The sequence below is a fragment of the Python bivittatus genome, unplaced genomic scaffold (assembly GCF_059951505.1).
Source record: "Python bivittatus isolate LINGU-HERP-01145 unplaced genomic scaffold, Pbiv_v1 ctg000020_np1212, whole genome shotgun sequence".
Classification (NCBI taxonomy): domain Eukaryota; kingdom Metazoa; phylum Chordata; class Lepidosauria; order Squamata; family Pythonidae; genus Python; species Python bivittatus.
Genome location: NW_028277030.1, coordinates 94,436,289 through 94,456,335, shown reverse-complemented (window position 1 = coordinate 94,456,335; position 20,047 = coordinate 94,436,289). Strand labels below are relative to the sequence as shown.

The following is a 20,047-nucleotide window of genomic DNA, read 5'->3' as shown; positions in this document are numbered from 1 at the left end:
CCATTCAGTATATGCTGTTCCTGCCTGCATCTTACACCCTGCCACTATGTGTTGGACTGTCTCTGAGGCCTCTTTGCACAATCTGCACCTTGGGTCCTATCTAGTGTGGCAGACCCCTGCTTCTATGGATCTGGTGCTCAGTACCTGTTCTTGTGATTTATTTATTTATCTGCGGTCAGTCGTTACCGACTCTGCAGTGACTGCTTTATACACACACACACACACACATATATATATATACATACACACACACACACACACATATATCAATCAGCATTAATAAGCTTCAGCTGCATATTCTGTACTTTGAGAGAGAGTATATCAACAGGATTTTTGCTGTGCATTATAATCTATATGAAAGACAAGCTCCTATACCTGGATAATCCAAGACACTGATTGCGATCCCAAATCAAGTCTACATACTGTATATACTTGCGGATAAGCTGAGAATTTTATGTGCCAAAATGCAGCCAAAGAATTGAGTAGCTTATCTGCAGATGGGTTTATCCGCGAGTATATATGGTAATTAGAGGGGACGCGGTGGCGCAGCGGCTTAACGACCGCTGAAAGTTGCCGGCCAGAAATGGTCGATGCTTCAGCGGTTCGAGTCCAGCCTTCGCGTTAACAGGGTGAGCTCCTGTTTCCTCCCCAGTTCCTGTCAACCCAACAGTTCGAAAACTCACGTGAGTAGATAAATGGGTACTCTCACTCTGGTGGGAGGAAAAATGCTGGCGGCGCCTTGCAAAAAGGAGTCGGGAGCAGTTGCCGGTAAGCATGAAAAACAGCGCGCGCCCAAAAAGGGCGCAAAGCAACGGAAACCCCGCCTCCTGCACTCTCCAGCTGGGCTCTGCCCTAGGAAGGAGGCACTGGCAAACCATTTCTGAAACACCTTGCCTTGTCCAAAGCAGTCACTGCAGAGTCGGTAACGACTGACCACAGATAGATAGATAGATAGATAGATAGATAGATAGATAGATAGATAGATAGATAGATAGATAGATGATAGATAGATAGATAAAAATACTTTTTTAAAGTATCCGTACATCCCGTATATACTCACATATAAGCTAATCCATGGATAAGCCGACTCTTGAATTTTTAACCAAAATACCATGAAAAATGCACCACTTGAGGATAAATCAATTGTGAAAATTAAAACATATGAATATTTCAGGGATCAGCTTATCCATGGATGGCACATTTTTCATGGTATTTTGGTTAAAAATTCAAGGGTCAGCTTATCCTTATATATAAGATAATCATATATAAAGGACCATATAAAACATTTATGTAGCTGGAGATCCAATTCTTGTTTTTTTAGAAAAAAATCAGCCTTTACAAGTTAGAATAGATATGGCTGATGACAACTGAATATCATCAGAATGGATGAAACTGGCTTTTCCCTCCCAACCGTGGAGAGTTTGAAAATGGGTTTTTATTAAATAGGGTTGTTAAACCTCCAGAGACCTAATACATCTTTTGTAAAATCATACTAAAAAAGAGAGAAAGAAGTGGAAATCATGCAACCAAAAATCATCCTTTTGATTCCAAATTTCAATAACACAATCCCAGGAATTCAGGGGCAGGAGGTACAAAAATAGGGCTAGAGAGGCCCAAATGCAGTCTATGGACTGTCTGTGTAATGTAAAAATCTTCCTTAGCTTTTCATCTTAAGGCAGTTATTTACATCACAAAGTCTTACATACTCAAGTTGAGAAGGAGATATTTAAAACCCTTTCTCTCAGTCCATTAGAAGCAAAAAAATAGATTTTTAGAAGATATACTGGTACACTACTTTATAAATATTGATATATATCCCTTTTAACCAATGTATCTCAGCTGTTAAATGGAAAGGCACTTTATTCCTCTTCAAATGTACTTTGAAAATTGGATCAGTGCAATAGGAAGTAAGTTTTCAAGAACTGCTTCATGTAAGATTCTACAGGATATTGGGATCCAAAAACAGAAAAACACCTGTTATAACAGCTGATGATTCTATTTGAGGCGTATACAAAATATTCATAATAGGCACTGAGAATGTCAAGCAAATGCTACCAAGTCAGTTGTACTGCTACTATTTTAGAGGCCTAGACCTCATCTGGAGTTCCTTATTCAGTGCTGCTGGATCTGTAACAACCTAGGATACAGAAGCTCTTAAAGACAGTTGACAGCAGAAACAGTAGCTGCCTTAAATATTTTAATGTGAGAGGTACATTTATTTTCACTCCAGTAAAAGGCAGCCAAACAAAACACTCTAATTATATAAAAATAAAAATTGTTATTACATGTAGATTACTAAGAAGAAAAGTAGCATTTTAGGTGATTAGCAGAGCTGCTGAAGAATCAGTTGACTAAATTTGTGAGAAAACTGTCTCATGGCAGCTGAAATGAGTTGAATGAATGAAATGAAAATGAAAAGACATCAGATTAAGGAAACTACCTTATACCACGTCAGCCCACTGCCCAGGTACTTTGTAATATATCAACCTGTGGCTCTCAGAATTGTTAAAATTACACTTCTCAATTTAACGAAGTATGGTCTTAATGGTTTTGGAAGGCTCCAGATTGAAAAACGTTAGCTTATAATCACTGCCAGCAGGTCTCCAGAGTTGCAAAGTCTTCCCATCATTTCCTTAGATGGCTTGGAACTGAACCTCTAATCTTTGCTATCCACCACGCATCATTAATCTCATACCATTACTGTATTACTTCTGTAACATTACATTTTCCCTTAACAGGGAAACAGCAAGTTTGTTTTATATATCAGCCCTTCAGACAACCTATGTCACACTTGCTATAATGTTTATTCAAACTTACCTCCATACACAATTCCAAACTGACCAGAACCAAGTACCTCATCAGCAAAGATCTGATACACTGAACTTATATCCTATGGAAAAAGGATGTAGACAGAAGAAAGCAATTAGTAGGTTCAGTCACTTGATAAAATGACACCATAACAGAAATTGGAATATCAACTATACATCATATGGCTAAAAGAGAGCAGAGTTGTGACATAGGTTCTGAAGATGAATTATGTAAAAGACCTGTTCAGACATGCAAGAACAGATTGCTTTTGGTAACTGAAGTTCATTGCACATTCACACATCTGAATTTGTTACAGTGCACAGTCTGTTTGAAATATTCTAGAGCCAAGCTGTTATTTTGGCAGCCCCGGCAAGAGACCCCTCCTCTACTGTGCATGTCAGGAGTGCTCCCAATACTTATACTCAGTTCTTTGAGACTGCCACAGAACATCCATGAAGAGATGACTGCCTAAACAAGGTTGGAGGATGGGACATGTGAATCCACAACTGAACACAGAGAATCACTGTTACAAGTAAACAATATGTTCTTCATTGTGGTCTCTGCATCACACCTCTGGATGACTAGCAAGCTATACTTCAGGCTAACAAAGAAGAGAAAATGGCATCTCCCAATACAGCATCCAATCAAGCCCTTTTATCCAGCTCTCAGATTAATTAAAATGAGTGCTTGAGACCAAGTAACAGCTTTATAGTCTATAGAATATTTTGCACCAGTTTCTGCATGCTCTTCAGAGGCAGTTCCAAGTAGCATGTGTTGCATTTCCCATTACCAATAGCCAAAAGGGAACAGAGATAAAAATAATGGCAGCAATTTCGGCTCTTTTATGACATAAAATGTTAGACCTGTTAGGCTTTTGGTCTGATCAGGCAACATAGGTTTTTAAGTGAAAGAATGTTGACAAAAATGTTATAAAATCTTCCTTAATCAGACCAAAGGCCTACCTAATCCAACATTTTATATCATATAGTAACCAACTAGGTACATCTAAAAAGCTCAAAAGCAAGAGGTCTTCTGCTGTTATTCCTCAGCAACTGTACTGTGTCAGTGACAATGGATAAAGCTCATTCGGCTGTTATCACACCTGGTTTGTATCTAAGGTAACTTTAGATGGCCCACTGGAATATGTCCCACTGCTCATAGGAGGAAGAGCACTATTTTTATATTTTCTCTATTTTCCTTAACATCCAGTTCCCTTACCCATCAAACCTAGCAGGCATACAACTTGTATATCAAAATAAGGCCATAGAAAAGATATAGAAGTACAAACGATTAGTAATTATGTAACTAAGATATGTAGAAGATATTGTTTGCATATTTTGGCTGTGGGACCATTTCAAAGAAACAGGTTTGCAACATTACAGTTTTTCTCCCCTCAGATATAACTAACTAGTGTTAGAAAAGCATTAGGGCAGGTTATTGTTTTAGATCAGTACACAGATGCATGTTTAATGTTTAAAGAACAAAGACATTCATTCACCAGTGAGATGGCCAGAAAAATATACAGTGTTAAAAACTGTGTATAAAAAGATTCAGTACATCATTCAAATTACTAGTATAGGGTTCAATATTTGGCTAGTGAAAATTGTTATATTTAATCCAATTCATGCAAATTGCAGATGGGGAAATGTATAATTTACAACATTTCTCATTATGTGTTTTTCATTATTAAAAATGCAAAATGGGGTTAATCTTTTTTTTTTTTTAATAAAACAGCATGTTAAAAAAGTTAGGTTATTTGAAAAAAGAGAACAAGCTGTTCTTTTGCATTTCCTATATCCTTTACACAAAGTATTTGGATATAAAGTATCAATCAAGGGACAAATAATACTAAATGATTAGAAGAATATATTTTGTTTATATTTTGTTGACTTACCACATTTTCTTGGATCTGGCAATTTGAAACAGAAATGCTGACACATAATTCTTCTGCAATGAAAAAATATATAATCCCTCCTTTAAACAGGGCACTTACTCACACGGTGTTCCATAAAGTTTCATGTTTGAATGATGACCCTAGCAATTACATGCAAAATTAGCAAGCCATTGCCAGGACATTATTGGTAGGACAATAATTAGGTCATCTAATGCCATATGGGTAGTAATTGCCAATTTAATTTAAATATGAATCCAAATACATGAAATATGGGCCTAAGCCTTTATAGCTCTTGATGGGATAAACAGAGACTATTGAAGAAAGCAATGCTAAACATGTGATTTTATTCTATTTATTTATCTGTAGCATCTTTTCAGGACATAGCTTAGATGACAGTGATGGTAAATTGTTCCATATTGTGCAAGAGAGCCACTAAACACTTCTTCCGGCATGAAAAACCTGATGTTTTTTTTAAAGTAAATATAGCTTCTTATTGACTGTCTTAAGAACGTACTTAAATAAGAAGGGTAATAAATTGGGTGGCACTTGTGATGTACTGTAACTCAAACCGGTACACATAAAACAATGCCATTCATTAAGATTTGCATACTAGGAAAGAGAATCTCAGTATTAAAGGCAGTACTGTACTTTGCACAACCAAGACTAGTCATTTAGCGGATCATCATGAAAAAGAAGCAAGCCTTTTTCCATCCTTACTGTGATCTCTTCCTTGTCCTGTAGCAATGCAAGTGCTGGTCTGAGGTGTAACTGGCATTAAAGCCTGACGAATAGCTTTCTCCCAGCTCTGCGCTACATCCAATCCAACTCCAGTAGCAGCCAAAACAGGGCTATGGTGATTGCTACCATTGTTCTCTCCAACGAAGTACACCATTGTGTCAGTTATTATTTCAAAACAGTGAGGGTTGCTGCCTTGCACCATATTTGAGAAATCCCGTGGCTGAGTCACCTGAAGAATTTCAGAAAGTGGAATCTCCTGCAGGAAATACAGAATGTTAAAAATCTAACAGGGAGAGCTCTTTGTAAGAACATGCAACAGTCAAACTGACAGCACTGAGAAAATGTAAATATTAATGCACTCAAGTAAGAACATTTTGGTAGGTACACTTATTCCAGTTCCTTATTACTTCCAGGGAATCCACAAAGTTTCAGTAAGGCAAATCAATGAAGTTGTGTCTTTGTTCAAAATCTAAATGGTATTTTTCCCTCAGGCTAATATACACAGTGAATGGCCTTTGGAATTGTCTTATGCAGCCTGGAAGACAGCCTAATTGCCTTTGAAGTTCCCAGCATTAACTGTGCCAATTTGCTTAACACTGAGTTACATATTGGAATTACCTTTCACTTTTGAGGCTATACTATACTATAAGACTCACTTTTAATTCCTTAGCAAGTTATCTGGTGCCATCAAATCTATTATTGTAAAATTGTCATATCAAGAATGGGAGGAATCTCTCATCTCCTTTGTGAACATATGTCTATGGTATATTTGTATGTATGTGCTTATGCATGAAGGTTTATAATACTGCTTTACAATTCTCCTTGTTCATAGCTATTTGTATCATGGGCCAGAACCGTCATCTCCCTTAACAGTCATATCTTCTTTTCTTCCCTCAACTTAACTCCTGATGCAAATATTCCTTCTCTCCACAAAATATTTCACATTGTCATTTCTTTCCCTCAGATTATAATTATATAAATTATAATTTTTAATGCACAAGCCAAACAGAAAGTAGCTCACTAGAGATAAACTATAAAATTACATCTCATTATAAATACACCTATGGCATTGGTTCTCAACGGGGGCGGTACTGCCCCCCGGGGGGCGGTGGGAGGATGCTGAGGGGCGGTGAACTTGTCTTGGGCGGTAGGGGGGCGGTGGGCATGTTTTGGGCGGTAGAGGGGCGATGAGCATGTTTTGGTATTCAAACTTAATTTTAAAACTCCCCAAAAAATTTATTAAATTGATTATCCGGTTTACACCATTTGTACCAGCAATAAAACGAACTTACGCGACGGCTGCCCTCACGCACTTCTAAGAATGGTGAGACGAATTTGTATTCTAGGTAGGCTGACCTTGAAGAACTCGACACTACGATTTTTCTCCAATCCCAACCAGCACAGCGCATGCGTCAGCTGTTTTCCCGCGCGATTAATCGCAGCGCGTGCATCAGCTGTCTTCCCGCGCGATTAATCGCAGTGCGTGCGTTGAGCATCCTTTCAATATGAATGTTTGATTTGACCCGTGTTTCTTGAGTTGCTTTTCGTTCGCTTCATTTCTGTTTTTTCCCCTCAGTTTCGATTTACTTTCATTGTTTATTTGGCCAGTCGGCTAGATAAGTGCGCTTATTAGTTCTTTATCGTGGTCATGAATTATTAATTTTGAGAAATAGTTATCTTTCCCTCATCATATTTTGTAGCCGCCAACGATGTTGGTTAATAAAAAGAAGTGTTATCAATACCGTTCCACGAACTTGAAGTTCGGATTTGTTCGAATTAAATTACTTAAAATTTTTGCCTTTTATAATTCAGTAACTCCCCCCCCCCATACCTTAAATTACAGGATTTTCACAAAGGGTGGCGTTGAAAAATTTTCTGCTCCTTAGGGGGGCGGCAGCTTCAAAAAGATTGAGAATCACTGATCTATGGCATATTAACAGTTTTAAACTGCACATCATCCAGCAGAAAGCAATTAAAAATGAAATGATAACAGGCAAATAGCATTTTAAATGGGATGGGAGATTTGGATAATCTCTTACCTTGTAATATTTTGTTCCAGATTCATTTTGAAATAGTGTAAGACATTTACTGTCTAATCTCCAGTAATGTCTTTTTCTCTGCAACAGAGTACAGTTTCTGATTAAGATACAGCTATTTATTCATTTCATTTTATTTGTATAGCTGCCCATCTTAAAATCAAACTCTGGTCAGCTAACTATACACTACATATAACTTATATATACAGTATATAAACTACTTATATACACTATCTACTTGAATTAATTTCAAAAGTTTCAACAGTTCTGCCTGTGTTTGGATTTTAAAAAAATCTATCAACTGCATTACTAAACATTACATATTCCTGAACTGCTGCAGAAAATAGTTATTAAGTGAACATAGAATCTGAACAGTTTCCTTGTATTGGCTGTGCCATTTTCTGGCATGAGAAGCTAAACCCAATTCTTAACTCAACGCAAGAATAGATATCTGAACTATGGTCACAATACTTTGCAAAAGTCTTTATGTGAGACAAACAACCATTATATGCATCAAGGGATGCTTTGATACAAGACTTTTACTGTGTCTTCACCCTGCCTTATTCACAGAATTTTGTGGGGAGGTCCAGATGGGTCTCCACTTGTAACTCTGTCTTCTTCCATCATGTCTTTCAGTTTTCATCTTTCTGCAGAAAAGCTGCCAAGTAGTTCCATCTCTTAAATAGAGTACAAAGTGCCATGCATCTGGAAATACAAAGTTTTCCACTGAGAGAGAGCTTAATTACTCACCAGGTTGTCTCTACTTGTGTAGTGAACCATCCATCCTTCCTTCACCATTGTACTGCTCTTCCTCTTTGTGTGTTTGACTGACTGTACAACTCTCATTAACGGAATATTATTGCTTGTTGATGGGCTGTTGAAGAAAAAAATTGCACAATCATTTATCGCCCCACTGGTGCAGCAGACACCACTGATGCCAAAATAATCTTCTGTACTCTGCTACATAGCAAGGTGGGCTGAAAGCATATTTCTGATCATTCATTGCATCTACTTCATCAGCCACTTGTGCTGGAGTGGAAGTACTACTCCAAGCAATCTCTTTGGCTATTTTGTGCACTCTGGACAAGCTCTTGTTCATGACCTGAAGAACTCTTCCTATTTTCAGTATTGGGCATCTTTCTGTGCATTATATGATAAAAAGAGTTAAAATATCTTGCTAGAATAAAAACAGTTGTTATGTGCCATTTTTGCTCCCAAAATGGCATATAAACCAGATTCCAAATATTTGTAAGTCCTAGTCATGTACTAAATTAAGGTGTTTATACTAAATCAGAAAATAAATACAGTTAAAAGGCAGAACTCCTATACAAATGAAAGTAATTCTCCTGCATTCAACTTTTCTTTGCATGGCAAAACAAGAACTATACAGGTCTATTCTACATGAGGCCCAGACGTCATCTCCCATTTCTACATTCGCAGGAGGAGAGCATTCTGTTCCATTTGTTCAAGCCAATCCCTACTTACACATGGAGAGGATTTAAAACACACAGCAGATAAAAGGAACTTTTATTTCAGATGAAGAAATAGCACTTTCACAGATATTACAGTACAAACTTGCAAACTTCCTTTCTGTCTTCACAATGTCATTCTGAAAAATCAGTTTTTATTATTACTTTTGTATAATTTGGAACAGACTCCAAGATATTTCTTTCTTATGGCCATGTAATGAATTTAAAAAATGAGCATTTTATCCAGGTGCGATCCTGTTCCATGAACTACATTTACACCCCTACCCTTTTAATAATAATTTTAGAGTAAATTAGTTGCATTACAACTTGTACACACATACAAAAAGTACAGATAGCCCTTTTTTAATTTGCACCTATGCTCCTTTAACCTGACTTAACAACACATGCATTCATAGTAACAATTGATTCCTTCCATTTAAATTAATTTACTTGCATTAGGAATGAGTTCGAACTGGAATCAGGAGAATAAAATGGTCATATAAATCCAGACCAACACATTTTCCATAAATTACCTTGTATAACAAATCATTCCTCATGTTGCCTCTTATATTTCCATGTTGCCTCTCATAATGAACTATTTTTGAAAGCTTCTTTACTGATCAAAAACCATCCAAACAAAATTATAAATTGCATAACATATTGGGGACTGTATAGAAAGTTGCCTTCGATATCAGACTTAGAAACCTGAAAGCAGTGGATGATGTGCAAGGGTGCATTGTATGTGCATTCCAAGTGCAGCACCTTGATTTCACCAACCTGATAGTTTTGACAGCCTCTTCATCTTTGTCTCCATCAAGATCTGCTGGATCCATAAAAAACATTTTGTCTTCTGGAGGAGATGGTTCTTCCGTATCATCCAATCCCCTCCCAACATCACTATTCATTTCACTGCTGTCAACCTCCATTGGCATGTCAGTATCTTGACCTGGGCTAGCTGGTTCTTATTCCAAAAACAACAAAAGATTATTAATTTCACAATTTTACAATTCAGTTTGTGCCAAAATATCTTATCAAGAAAGATATCATATTAATGCAACCTGAATTAAGTATCTGTTCATATGTACCAGGATTATGGAAAAATCCCAAAAACTCAGCCAAGAAAGAGAATAAGCAGAAACTTTGGGGCCAAGCTTTGTTTTGCTACAACTACTTCATGCTATGTAGGTACTTCCAGAAACAGGGCAATTCTCCATTAGTGGAAAGTTGGCATAAGTATAGTTTCCATCACTTGTGCCAGGTGACTTTCACCCCTCTGATGCGAGAACATCACGACCAGACCCTTCCAGGAAAGGGTGTGGACAGGATGACAATCTGAGAACAGAACTCCCTCTACACCTGGTTCATTGCCCATGCAAATTAAATCTAGTTTCCTGTAGCCTCAAACACAGCAGGTAGCCAAGGATAAGCAGCCCCCACTACCCATACCATACGTATATGCACATAGGCATGAACAATTCCCTCTTTAGAGAGCCACAGAAATGATGCTACATAAAAGGAGTTTGATATCAGTGCTTAACCTGCTTCACAATATGGTTCTCTAATGCTCTCTACATGTAAACTATCATTTGGCTATTTCCTAAATGATACTAGCAATTCAAATAGAGGCATTCTATACAAATGTTTAAGTCAAAATTAAGTTTAGGAAGCCAATTCTATAATCATGCAAAGGGTAGTCATTGGTTAGTGAAACAGAAGAATTAGCATGGTGCCAACCACCATTTTATCATTTTCTTTTTCATGGAGGAATGCTTGCTCCTCAGATCCTCAGGTTCTGTACATGTGTTCAGTACAGTACACATGTACATTTGTAAAATAGGCTTTTCATTTTATTTAAGATATAACTTTGAATTAATGTTATATAAGACAAAAATAAGTAGTGAGTATTCCTCTTCAGGGTAACTTAAAAGAATTAAACAAGTATTCATTCTAATAATTCTTGTTAAAACTTTAGGCATTGCTGAAATGAATGTTTTGCATCCAGTGGTGTTTTCCTACTAGTAGTATGAATAAATTATTTCACCCTGCTCTTCCAGAAAGTCTAGAGATCTTTCAGAGCAGTTTTGGTGTATACAGAGTAAGGGGAAGTAGTGCAAAGAAAAGCCATGCATATATACCCTAAGTTATGTTTCTATCAATAGCTTACAAGACATATCTTACCTCCATTGAAGATTACTTCTCCAAGACAATCTTTAGGTACTTTAGAGGCACAGCGTTTGTGACAATTAAATCTGCAATCTAAATTGAGGGGAAATTTTATTTATGTATGTATGTATGTATTTATTTAGTATAATCTCTTTGAAACCTCTTTTTGATGTCTTTTTATTTATTTTCAGGACATATTTTTAAACTAATAAGGAAATGCAAGTAATTCTTTGGAATAAAGCTGTATTTTGACATAAAGCCACATGTTATGGTACCACCACTACAAGGTTCTTCACTTCAATTCAGTCATTGTAACTGAATGAGGATGATGAGGGCTGGAGCATTCCCAAGAAGACACCTTAAAACTAAGGTCCAGCCCAGAAGTAGTATCATCAATATCTAAATTGCAACTAAGAAAGTGGGTTGCGAATTCTCACAGTCCACCTGTTTCCTTGTCAGCATCAGACATGGTGCTAAGTGTATTTTGCAACGGCATTATGCATCTTTAGATTTTAACCAGGATTTTAAATCATAAACTTTTTTAGTGCTTGTGGAAACATTAATATTATTTTATTATCACAATGACTTTAGGCAAACAGCGCAGAAAGAAAAAGACTATTTACAGGATAACAACATTATCTATACTGGATTAATCTTGAATCCAATATGTTTAAAAACATAATTTTGCCCAGCCTAAACATTCACCAGGTAGTCATAAGCGATAAGGAATTTCTTGCAGGCAAATAATTAGGCTCAGAAAAGGGGAATTGAACTATTCCATTCCTCAACTGTGCCCAGTATATTCAAACAGCAAGTTGCTAAACGGAGGAACAGAGCTCTCTGTTTAATTTCTGTCATTTATATCTTATTTATCACAATACCATTCTTACCTGTTTGTTCAACTTTAATTTTATAGTTAGTTTACATTAACTTGCTGCTACAGAAAAGAAAACACTTGCCTTTACACTGCATTCCTTGGCGAAAAAGGCCTTTGAGCAATCGTTTGCAGTACTGACATATGGTGGGTCGAGTGTAAGAATGAACAGCAAAGGTATGTGGGACTTTCACCCGACAGAGCACCATTTTTTCCATCCATATTGGACGACCACTCCATGAAGGAATCCTTTTACTGGGCTCTGGATGGCAACGCTGCAAAAAAAAAAAAAAAGCAGATACTTCAACTCATGAATAAAGAAAAGTAATTCAGTAATACAATGCATACTTTTCACCCTGGCTTCCAACCATTCCTAACTCTAAAATCCTTTCCAAGTCTCCTTCCACAGTAACAGACCAAGAAATCAGACCAAGATCTAATCTAATAGAACAGTGTGTCTAACAGAACACTGTTTCTACTTATGTTTGCCTCTTTTAACTGCTTCCATCTTTCCTTTGGTTGAGCTTATGCCCAAATTTAAGCAGTACCAACAGGCATTAGCTAATGTCCATGCCATTGCTATCAGATAACTCTTAATTCCTTAAATGAAAGATCGGAATTACCCAATTTAAAAGAAGTAACATTATTTAATCTACAACAAGTTTTCAAACTGTGCTCCGCAGAACCCTAGGGTTCCACAAGAACTTGATGGAGTTCCGTGGGAGACTAAGAGCAAAAAACAATGTTTACTTGAACACAGCCAGGGGATCCATAGCCATTTTTCTAAGAAAAAACAATCACATCCCAGTCATTGAACACTGATTTGCTTGGTGAAAACATTAACCTTCCAAGTAATTATGAAATTCAAGTTTTAATTTCTGTACATTGAAAATGTTAATTTTGTATTTACAATAAACAGGTTTGGGGGTTTTTTTGTTTTTGTTTTTGTTTTTTACTTACAGTATGTGGAGGAACTTTCTGGGACAGTAATTGGGGAATCCATTTTTATGAAATTCAAATTACTTTAATATATACATTTGCATAAATAAATTACAACAAGCACGAGTTTTATTTTTCTGTAAATTTTATTGTCACTAGAGCTTTGCCGCTTGATTAGGCTTTCTAAGAATTATTTTTTAACTAACAAGTTTTTCATCCAGAAAAAGTTTGAACACCCCTGATGTAGAAGTTCTTAATGCGGTTTTGGAAATATTTTTGTGGTTAAGTATAATTTTAACACCTGTATAAACGTTTAATATCTGCATTTCTGGAAAGAAGAAATTACTTCAAAAATGTAATGAACATTTATTTATTGTTTTTATATATCAGTTTTAATAGGCTCTAAAAAGTGAACTAAATGTCCAGTAGATCATAATGTGCACGTGCACATGCACATACATTCACTTAAAGGCTGAATTCTGGGTTTTAAGCTAAGCTAGAAGATTATTTGAAGGAATCATTTGCAGCTAAGATTACATCTAAATAACATCACTGTTAAAGTTCCATATGATTAGGGAGTGCAGGAATCAGGATTATGTGGTTCGAGTCATAGCAGTATTTTATCCAGATTGACTTTAATTCTTCTTTGAAAAGAAAAAAAATCTAAATACCTCTTCTGTGGATGTAGATTCAGTTTGTACAGATCTTGGGACAGAAAGTGCAGCTCCTGGTAAAGACACATTAGATAACCGTCTCTTTCTTACCCCACTGCAGTTATTTGGAATCTTAAAAGCACATCGCTTGTGATAGTTTAATCCACACCCTAATGAAATTAATATGCGGAGGGGGAGCAAAGAAAGAAGATAAACAGATTTTTACTGCTGATGCTATATTTCAGTAATATTCGGGTTCTATTTCATAAAATACAGATTAAGCGGAATATATGGCAAAGATAACATGGATAGTTTAAAAAATGAATCAACACCTATAACATTACCATGGTCATGTAATTAACAGCAGATCTCTGCAATGCATGGAATGTTTTTGGCCTCAATATTTGCTTTTCTGACCCCACTTCACCCTGGCTAAAGCTGGAAAACAGCGTCTGTTATGCAATTCATGTTGCTGATGATTTTCCTCAGCTCTTCCCCTTACAGATTATCTAAACATTGTACTCCTGATTTTGTTAGAACCACCAGATTAAGGTAGAAGCCAATGGATAGGGCTTGGGTTATTAATGTGCCTGTGCAAATACTTCAAAAGAGTTGCTTCAGAATAAACAGGGGTGCACAGTGTAGTTTTTGGAAGAGGTACAGAAGTGCATACAAAGCACCTCTTTTCAAAAGATTAGAGCAGCTGAACTTTTTTCAGACTTCAACAGCTGCTTCAAAAGCTGTCCCCAACTGTCCCCGCTATACTTTACCCAGCACTAGTTATTAATAGTTGGAAAACGACTAGGAAAGATGCTACAATCAACTGAATAAAGGCCCTATAGAAAGGGTTTCTCTTTCTTCATAACCCATAAAAAATGTTGAGGTACAGAAAGAAAACATAAAACATTTGCACTGACATATCTTCCCACACTGCATCATCTCATTATTTCTGATATGGCACCAGCATGGCCTTTTGCATATACTAGACCTTCTACAAGGACCTCAAAAGCTTAGACCAAGCCATTTGTTCTCATAAACCAAACGTAATTATTCTTGCTAGATAAGAAATCCATCCTGTGGGGAAAGAACCATTAATTTATAAATTCTTACAAAACCTTTGTAAAATGCCATGCAAATGAAGCGCTTTTGAAAACTCTCTCTAACTATATACTATATCTGAAGATTCAGAAAAGAAACATCGTTCATAAGGCTCACTGTCACTAACTGTCTTACCTTCACATTTCAGTCCTTGCCGTACCAAGCCCCACAGCATCTCTCCACAATAGTCGCAAAAGGTGGGGGCCTTGTAAGAATGAACGTAAAGCATGTGAGGCCGAATCTGGAAATCCTCAACTGTAGCTAATGCTTTAAAAAATACATATATAAAAAAGAGTAAGTCTTAATGCCTTCTTGCATATTTAAGTACCAAAAAAACATTTTTCAAATATAGTGAATGTGATAATTTCAGCAGACTATCCAGTGTAAAAACCCTAATGGCTTAAATACTATGCGACTATGGAACAAATATCTTTACATAAAATTTTAAAATACCATTTTGGAGTATGGATCCCATGAACCTTTACACTATTTAAAACATAAATCACCCACAGATCTCAAAATTAAAAACCATGACATTAAGTCATTAGATAATTAGGATGAAAGAATTTGCTATTTTAAAAAATGAGTTTTCATGCTTTCATCTTTAGTAGATGATTCAATAAAATATTTCATCAACTCTGCACTAAGTTTACATTTTAATAAATATTTGTATCACAATTTATTCATTATATCTGCTGCACAGCAATGGCATATTATGATGTAATCAGTATGAGAACTACACCCAGAATATATATCCTTACCAGACAGAACAACCTCAACAAGATCACCTTCCCGTATCTCTTCTGCTGATGTAATTCGTTGTAAAATATTTTCTGAGTTCAGATCATGGCGGAATAGGAGAATTTTATCATACATGCCAAAAAAACCACACTCTGGGAACTGCAACAATAAAATAGCAAAAGTCTGTATTGGATATGCCATAATTTACTAATCTCATAAAACTGTTAAAAGCATTATCTAATATAATCACAGAAAACAAGACTGTAAGCATTTGTTTCTGAAAAACAGGTCATGTTGAAGGCATATTACAAACTTCAACAGAAACTGCCTCCTAATGTTATAACAGTTTTTAACTGTACCATTGTAGCACTGCAAAATCTCATTTACTTTACAATTCGCGTATCTGTTGATAAAAAAATATCCATTTAAAAATAAGGGACTTTTCTACTTCAGAGATTTGAAGTGAACAAGCTGAGATTTATTTTCTCATTACAAACTACACTGACACAAATGTATGTGATGTTGTATACAGTAAAGCTACTGAATATATACCTCCACTCCTTTTCAATAAAATAATTTAATCCTGACACATGCATACAGAACTTATTGTTAAACAAAAGAAATAAAGAACAAAACAATGGGATAATTATAAAGTCTGTGTGATAAAACAAAAATAAATAGGGTTAAGAATGAATCAGTACAAAATAAGAACATTGAGCTGGTTTGGTCATACAGAGAGAACTAGTGAAGACTGAATCATAAAACAAGTATATGAGGGAAGTGTGAATAGTTTGAGAACAAGAATAAGATTGGCAAAGTTGTGGTTGGACAGAGATGATGAGAACCTCGAAAGGAAAGAAGCAAGAAGTTTAAAGAACAAGAGGTGAAAAAAAAAGGACATCATAAAAGAAAGGTGATTTTGATTCCCCTTTCTTTTCTCATCTCGTGCCTTTATTTTCTCTGGCTTGCTATTTGTTACTCTACTTCTGTGCTTTGTACAATGTTCTCATCCCAAAGAAAATGGCCAGGTAAGTAGGTATGCTTATTTCACAGTCAAGATCCCTTTCTGTTCACCATTCATAGCAAAATATTCCTGAAATTTTATTATTTTTCTGATCTTGGTTTGTAATGTCTTGATTGCTATATATTTCAGTATTTGACTGGGTTCTTTTATTTATTTAAGTAAGGATAATTTCTCAAAGCTGACCTCATCTGCACTCTTTGTCCTTAGCAAATATGCATATTTTGGCACTGAAAATGTTTTGCTCCTGAACCGGCTCATCACAATGTGCAATATTACCAGATTTAGGAAATAACACATAGTAAAAGGACATAAGTATCAATTGATTAAGCCCACTACCAACTCCAGCATGCCTTCAGACAAGCTGAATTTCTTTCTGAAATTGCTTGTTTCTAGGATGTGAATGAAATTCTATTTGAAGCAGTGTACCATGCTTTTCCATAGATGTGTTACACTTTGCAGAATGGCTAAATATATACAACCTGTATGTAAGCATATCTTAGACATTATTTTATCAAATTTATATGGCCACCCATCTCACAAGAAATGACTCTGGGTGGTGTACAGCAATCAAGTAAAACAATAAATACATAAAAACAATCATTATTAAAAATATAAACAGTCATTATTAAAATATATACAAACCACCAGGCACAGAAGAAAGCAAATATTAACCACAATGACGGAGCCATCTTAGAATGTCACTGGTCCCACTGCTCCAGGCCTGATGACACAGCCAGGTCTTGACCTCACTTCGGGAGGGGGGGAAATGTTCCACAAGGTTGGCGCCATCACAGAGAAGGCCTGCCTCCTTGAACCCATCAAGTTTAAGTCCCTAGCCAACGGAACCTGCAGCATGCCTTCTCTGCCAGATCTAATGGGACAGACAGATATAATCGGGGAGAGGTAGTCCCTCAAATAGCCATGAAAGGCTTTAAAGGTTAAAACCAGCACTTTGAATTGGGCCCGGAAGGAAACTGGCAAACAATGCAGCTTGCAGAGCAGTGTTGTAACATGTGCTGTCCTAGAAGCACACATAACTGCCCGCACTGCTGCATTCTGCACCAGTTGAAACTTCCAGGTACTCTTCAAGGGCAGCGCATTACAGCAGTCCAATCTGGAGGTAACTAGGGCATGAGTGACTGTGAGCAGAGCCCCCCCATCCAGGAACGGGTGCAACAAGTGCACAACATGAAGCTGTGCAAAGACCCTCCTAGGCACGACTGCCACCTTAAATGGCTTTAAAGCTATCAGCAATCAGGACAGAAGTAAAAGGGCATTACTGACCTGATCCAAGAGGGCTCTTAGGTTCTTATTTGGTCTGTGTCTTCTTGGCTTGCATTATATTAAGTTACAGAGAATTATCATTTGGCTAGTATGAGATTAAGCAAACATGTGTTTTCCCAGTTCCTGAGCTGGAAGAACTATTCATCAATCCTTGAGTCATCAGAAAACTATACTGGCATGTCATTTTGTGTCGCTTTGTGCGTCTACATAAATGTGATGTATGTATGTATGTATGTATGTATGTATGAATAAATAAATAAATAAATAAATAAATAAATTTGCTGTTCCTTTTGCTAATTCTTATCTTACTTCTACTGACTCTATTTCAAGTTACTGCCACCATCTGACTTCCCTCCAAGCAACAGGTGACAAATACAGGTAGGCCCCAATTTAAGAATGAGTTCTGTTTCCAAGGTCTGTCCTTAAGTCAAATTTTTTGTAAGCCAGAACAGTATTATTATATAATACTGTATAATTAGTATTGTGTAATGAACTTGAACCATTGTGTATTTAACTTGAATCATTGTGTATTTAACTCGAATTTTGCTACAATAGGCTCCCTTCTTCACTATAGGTTGTCCTTAAACTGAGCGTTCTTAACCCGGGGACTACCTGCATATACTTTTGAGATAACCTTTGACAGTGTCAAAATATGGGAGAAAGCACTTAACACCAGTTAAAACCTGTCTCACTCACAGGCACTGGATGAGCAGAAAACAACATAATAGAAAAACAGGAGAAAAAATACAGCCAGGGCAAGTTTCTGTCATGGTTAGGGGCAAGTATGCATGCCTATCTAGCTCAACTAATGTGTCTTTTTTAATGGTTCTTTTTGCAGTATTTAGGGTATGAGCTAGACAGCAAGAAACCTGGGCACAGGCTTGGCACCTTCTTTTCTGGCACTCAGGAAGCTTCTGAAAGCCTTCCTTTTTAAGCAGGCTTTATCTGGGGAGGAATATAGCCATATTTTTATTACTGATTTTTACCAACTATTATGCATATTTTAGATTGGTTTTTTTAAATTCTTGTAAACCACCCAGAGTAGTAACAATAGAGCAGCACAGAAATCATGTTAATTAATAAATTAATACTAATTTTTTTGAAGATCTGAATCTTATATACATTTGAAAACTTATACAGCAGTATTTCTGAAAAGATGTTGTACTTTATTATTTGCCATCTCTTACAACTTTTAGGCACTTGGGTGTGGTGCATCTATATATGAGCAGCTAATCACAAGACTGATGTTAAAACTGTATGACCCTTCCCACTTACCAGACCATTCCTCCGAATAAAGGAGATGTCTAGGCTTGCCTAGATCAAAATCTACATGAACGTGAAACCATATCCCAGGCTGACTTTCCCATTATTTAACCTTATATTAAATCGCTATTGTAGAATCATTTGGAAGACATCTAATGCAGTCATCCAAAGCACTGATTACTCATCTGAAATTTCCCTCAATGAAAGCTACTCTCTCCCCATTTGAAAATTCCATTAGGTCAACCTGCTTTGTCTTGAAGGCTCGTGAAGAGGAAACGCCAGATATGGATACTCAGAGAATTATCTTGTAACTATCCTCAAATTCCTAGAACATTTATTAGTTTACACCAAGATAAAAATAAGAAAGTAAGTAGTTATTGTTTTACCAGAATCATATTTCTCATTCCTTTTATTAATTGTCAAGCTGACATAGTTGTCATCCAAACATAAAATACATGTTTACCAGGTTATAGACTGGGTCTAGTAACATGGAACCAGAGCACTGTTTGTGGAACAGGGTTTTCCTGTCTCTCCTCACTAAAAAAACACCTGTACATTCTCTGAGAACTTTTTACAATAGTATAGGGTACAGCACAAGAAACTGCACCATGGGGTGGGGGGTGATATTAAAACCAAGGTATGGCTTCTATTTATACAAGATAATATTTGTACATCTAAATCCTGTCTTTAAATGGGAGGAGTCTCTTGCACAGGTTTGTAGTTATAAATGAAAGAATCAGAGTTGGAAGAGGCTTTAGGTAACTGAGTTCAACTCTCTATATAGTACAGAAATCCAAATTAAAACATCCCAGACAGGGGACTTAAATAAATCTGGTAAAAGAAAGCCCAAAAGTTCTCTGGGTAATTCTTGCCCTTAATGTTAGAATTGTTTTCCTAAACTTCATCATAATCTGCTTTCCTCTACATGCCCATCATGCTATTCTCTTTTGTAGTAAGCAATATTATGCAAAGCACAAGTAAAAAGTAGCAATCAAAAGAAAATAAATGCAGGAGACAAAGAAAAAAGAAAAGAAAATCTAACTAAGTCTAGTATATACCAATA

General features: G+C 36.4%; 1 protein-coding gene across 5 annotated transcripts in view; it reads right to left on the bottom strand.

The window, feature by feature from the left end:
- PRKD3 (protein kinase D3) overlaps window positions 1-20,047 on the bottom strand; it is a 51,960-nt gene that overhangs the window by 11,423 nt on the left and 20,490 nt on the right. For all 5 annotated transcript variants that reach the window (XM_088144458.1, XM_025172577.2, XM_088144463.1 and 2 more), the window contains exons 3-13: window positions 15,434-15,572; window positions 14,808-14,939; window positions 13,593-13,744; window positions 12,068-12,257; window positions 11,124-11,201; window positions 9,723-9,906; window positions 8,227-8,350; window positions 7,480-7,557; window positions 5,420-5,696; window positions 4,703-4,755; window positions 2,818-2,890 (exon numbers count right to left, since the gene is read on the bottom strand). In XM_088144458.1, the coding sequence (XP_088000584.1) occupies window positions 2,818-2,890; window positions 4,703-4,755; window positions 5,420-5,696; window positions 7,480-7,557; window positions 8,227-8,350; window positions 9,723-9,906; window positions 11,124-11,201; window positions 12,068-12,257; window positions 13,593-13,744; window positions 14,808-14,939; window positions 15,434-15,572 (1,480 nt within the window). The remainder of the gene's footprint in view (window positions 1-2,817; window positions 2,891-4,702; window positions 4,756-5,419; window positions 5,697-7,479; window positions 7,558-8,226; window positions 8,351-9,722; window positions 9,907-11,123; window positions 11,202-12,067; window positions 12,258-13,592; window positions 13,745-14,807; window positions 14,940-15,433; window positions 15,573-20,047) is intronic.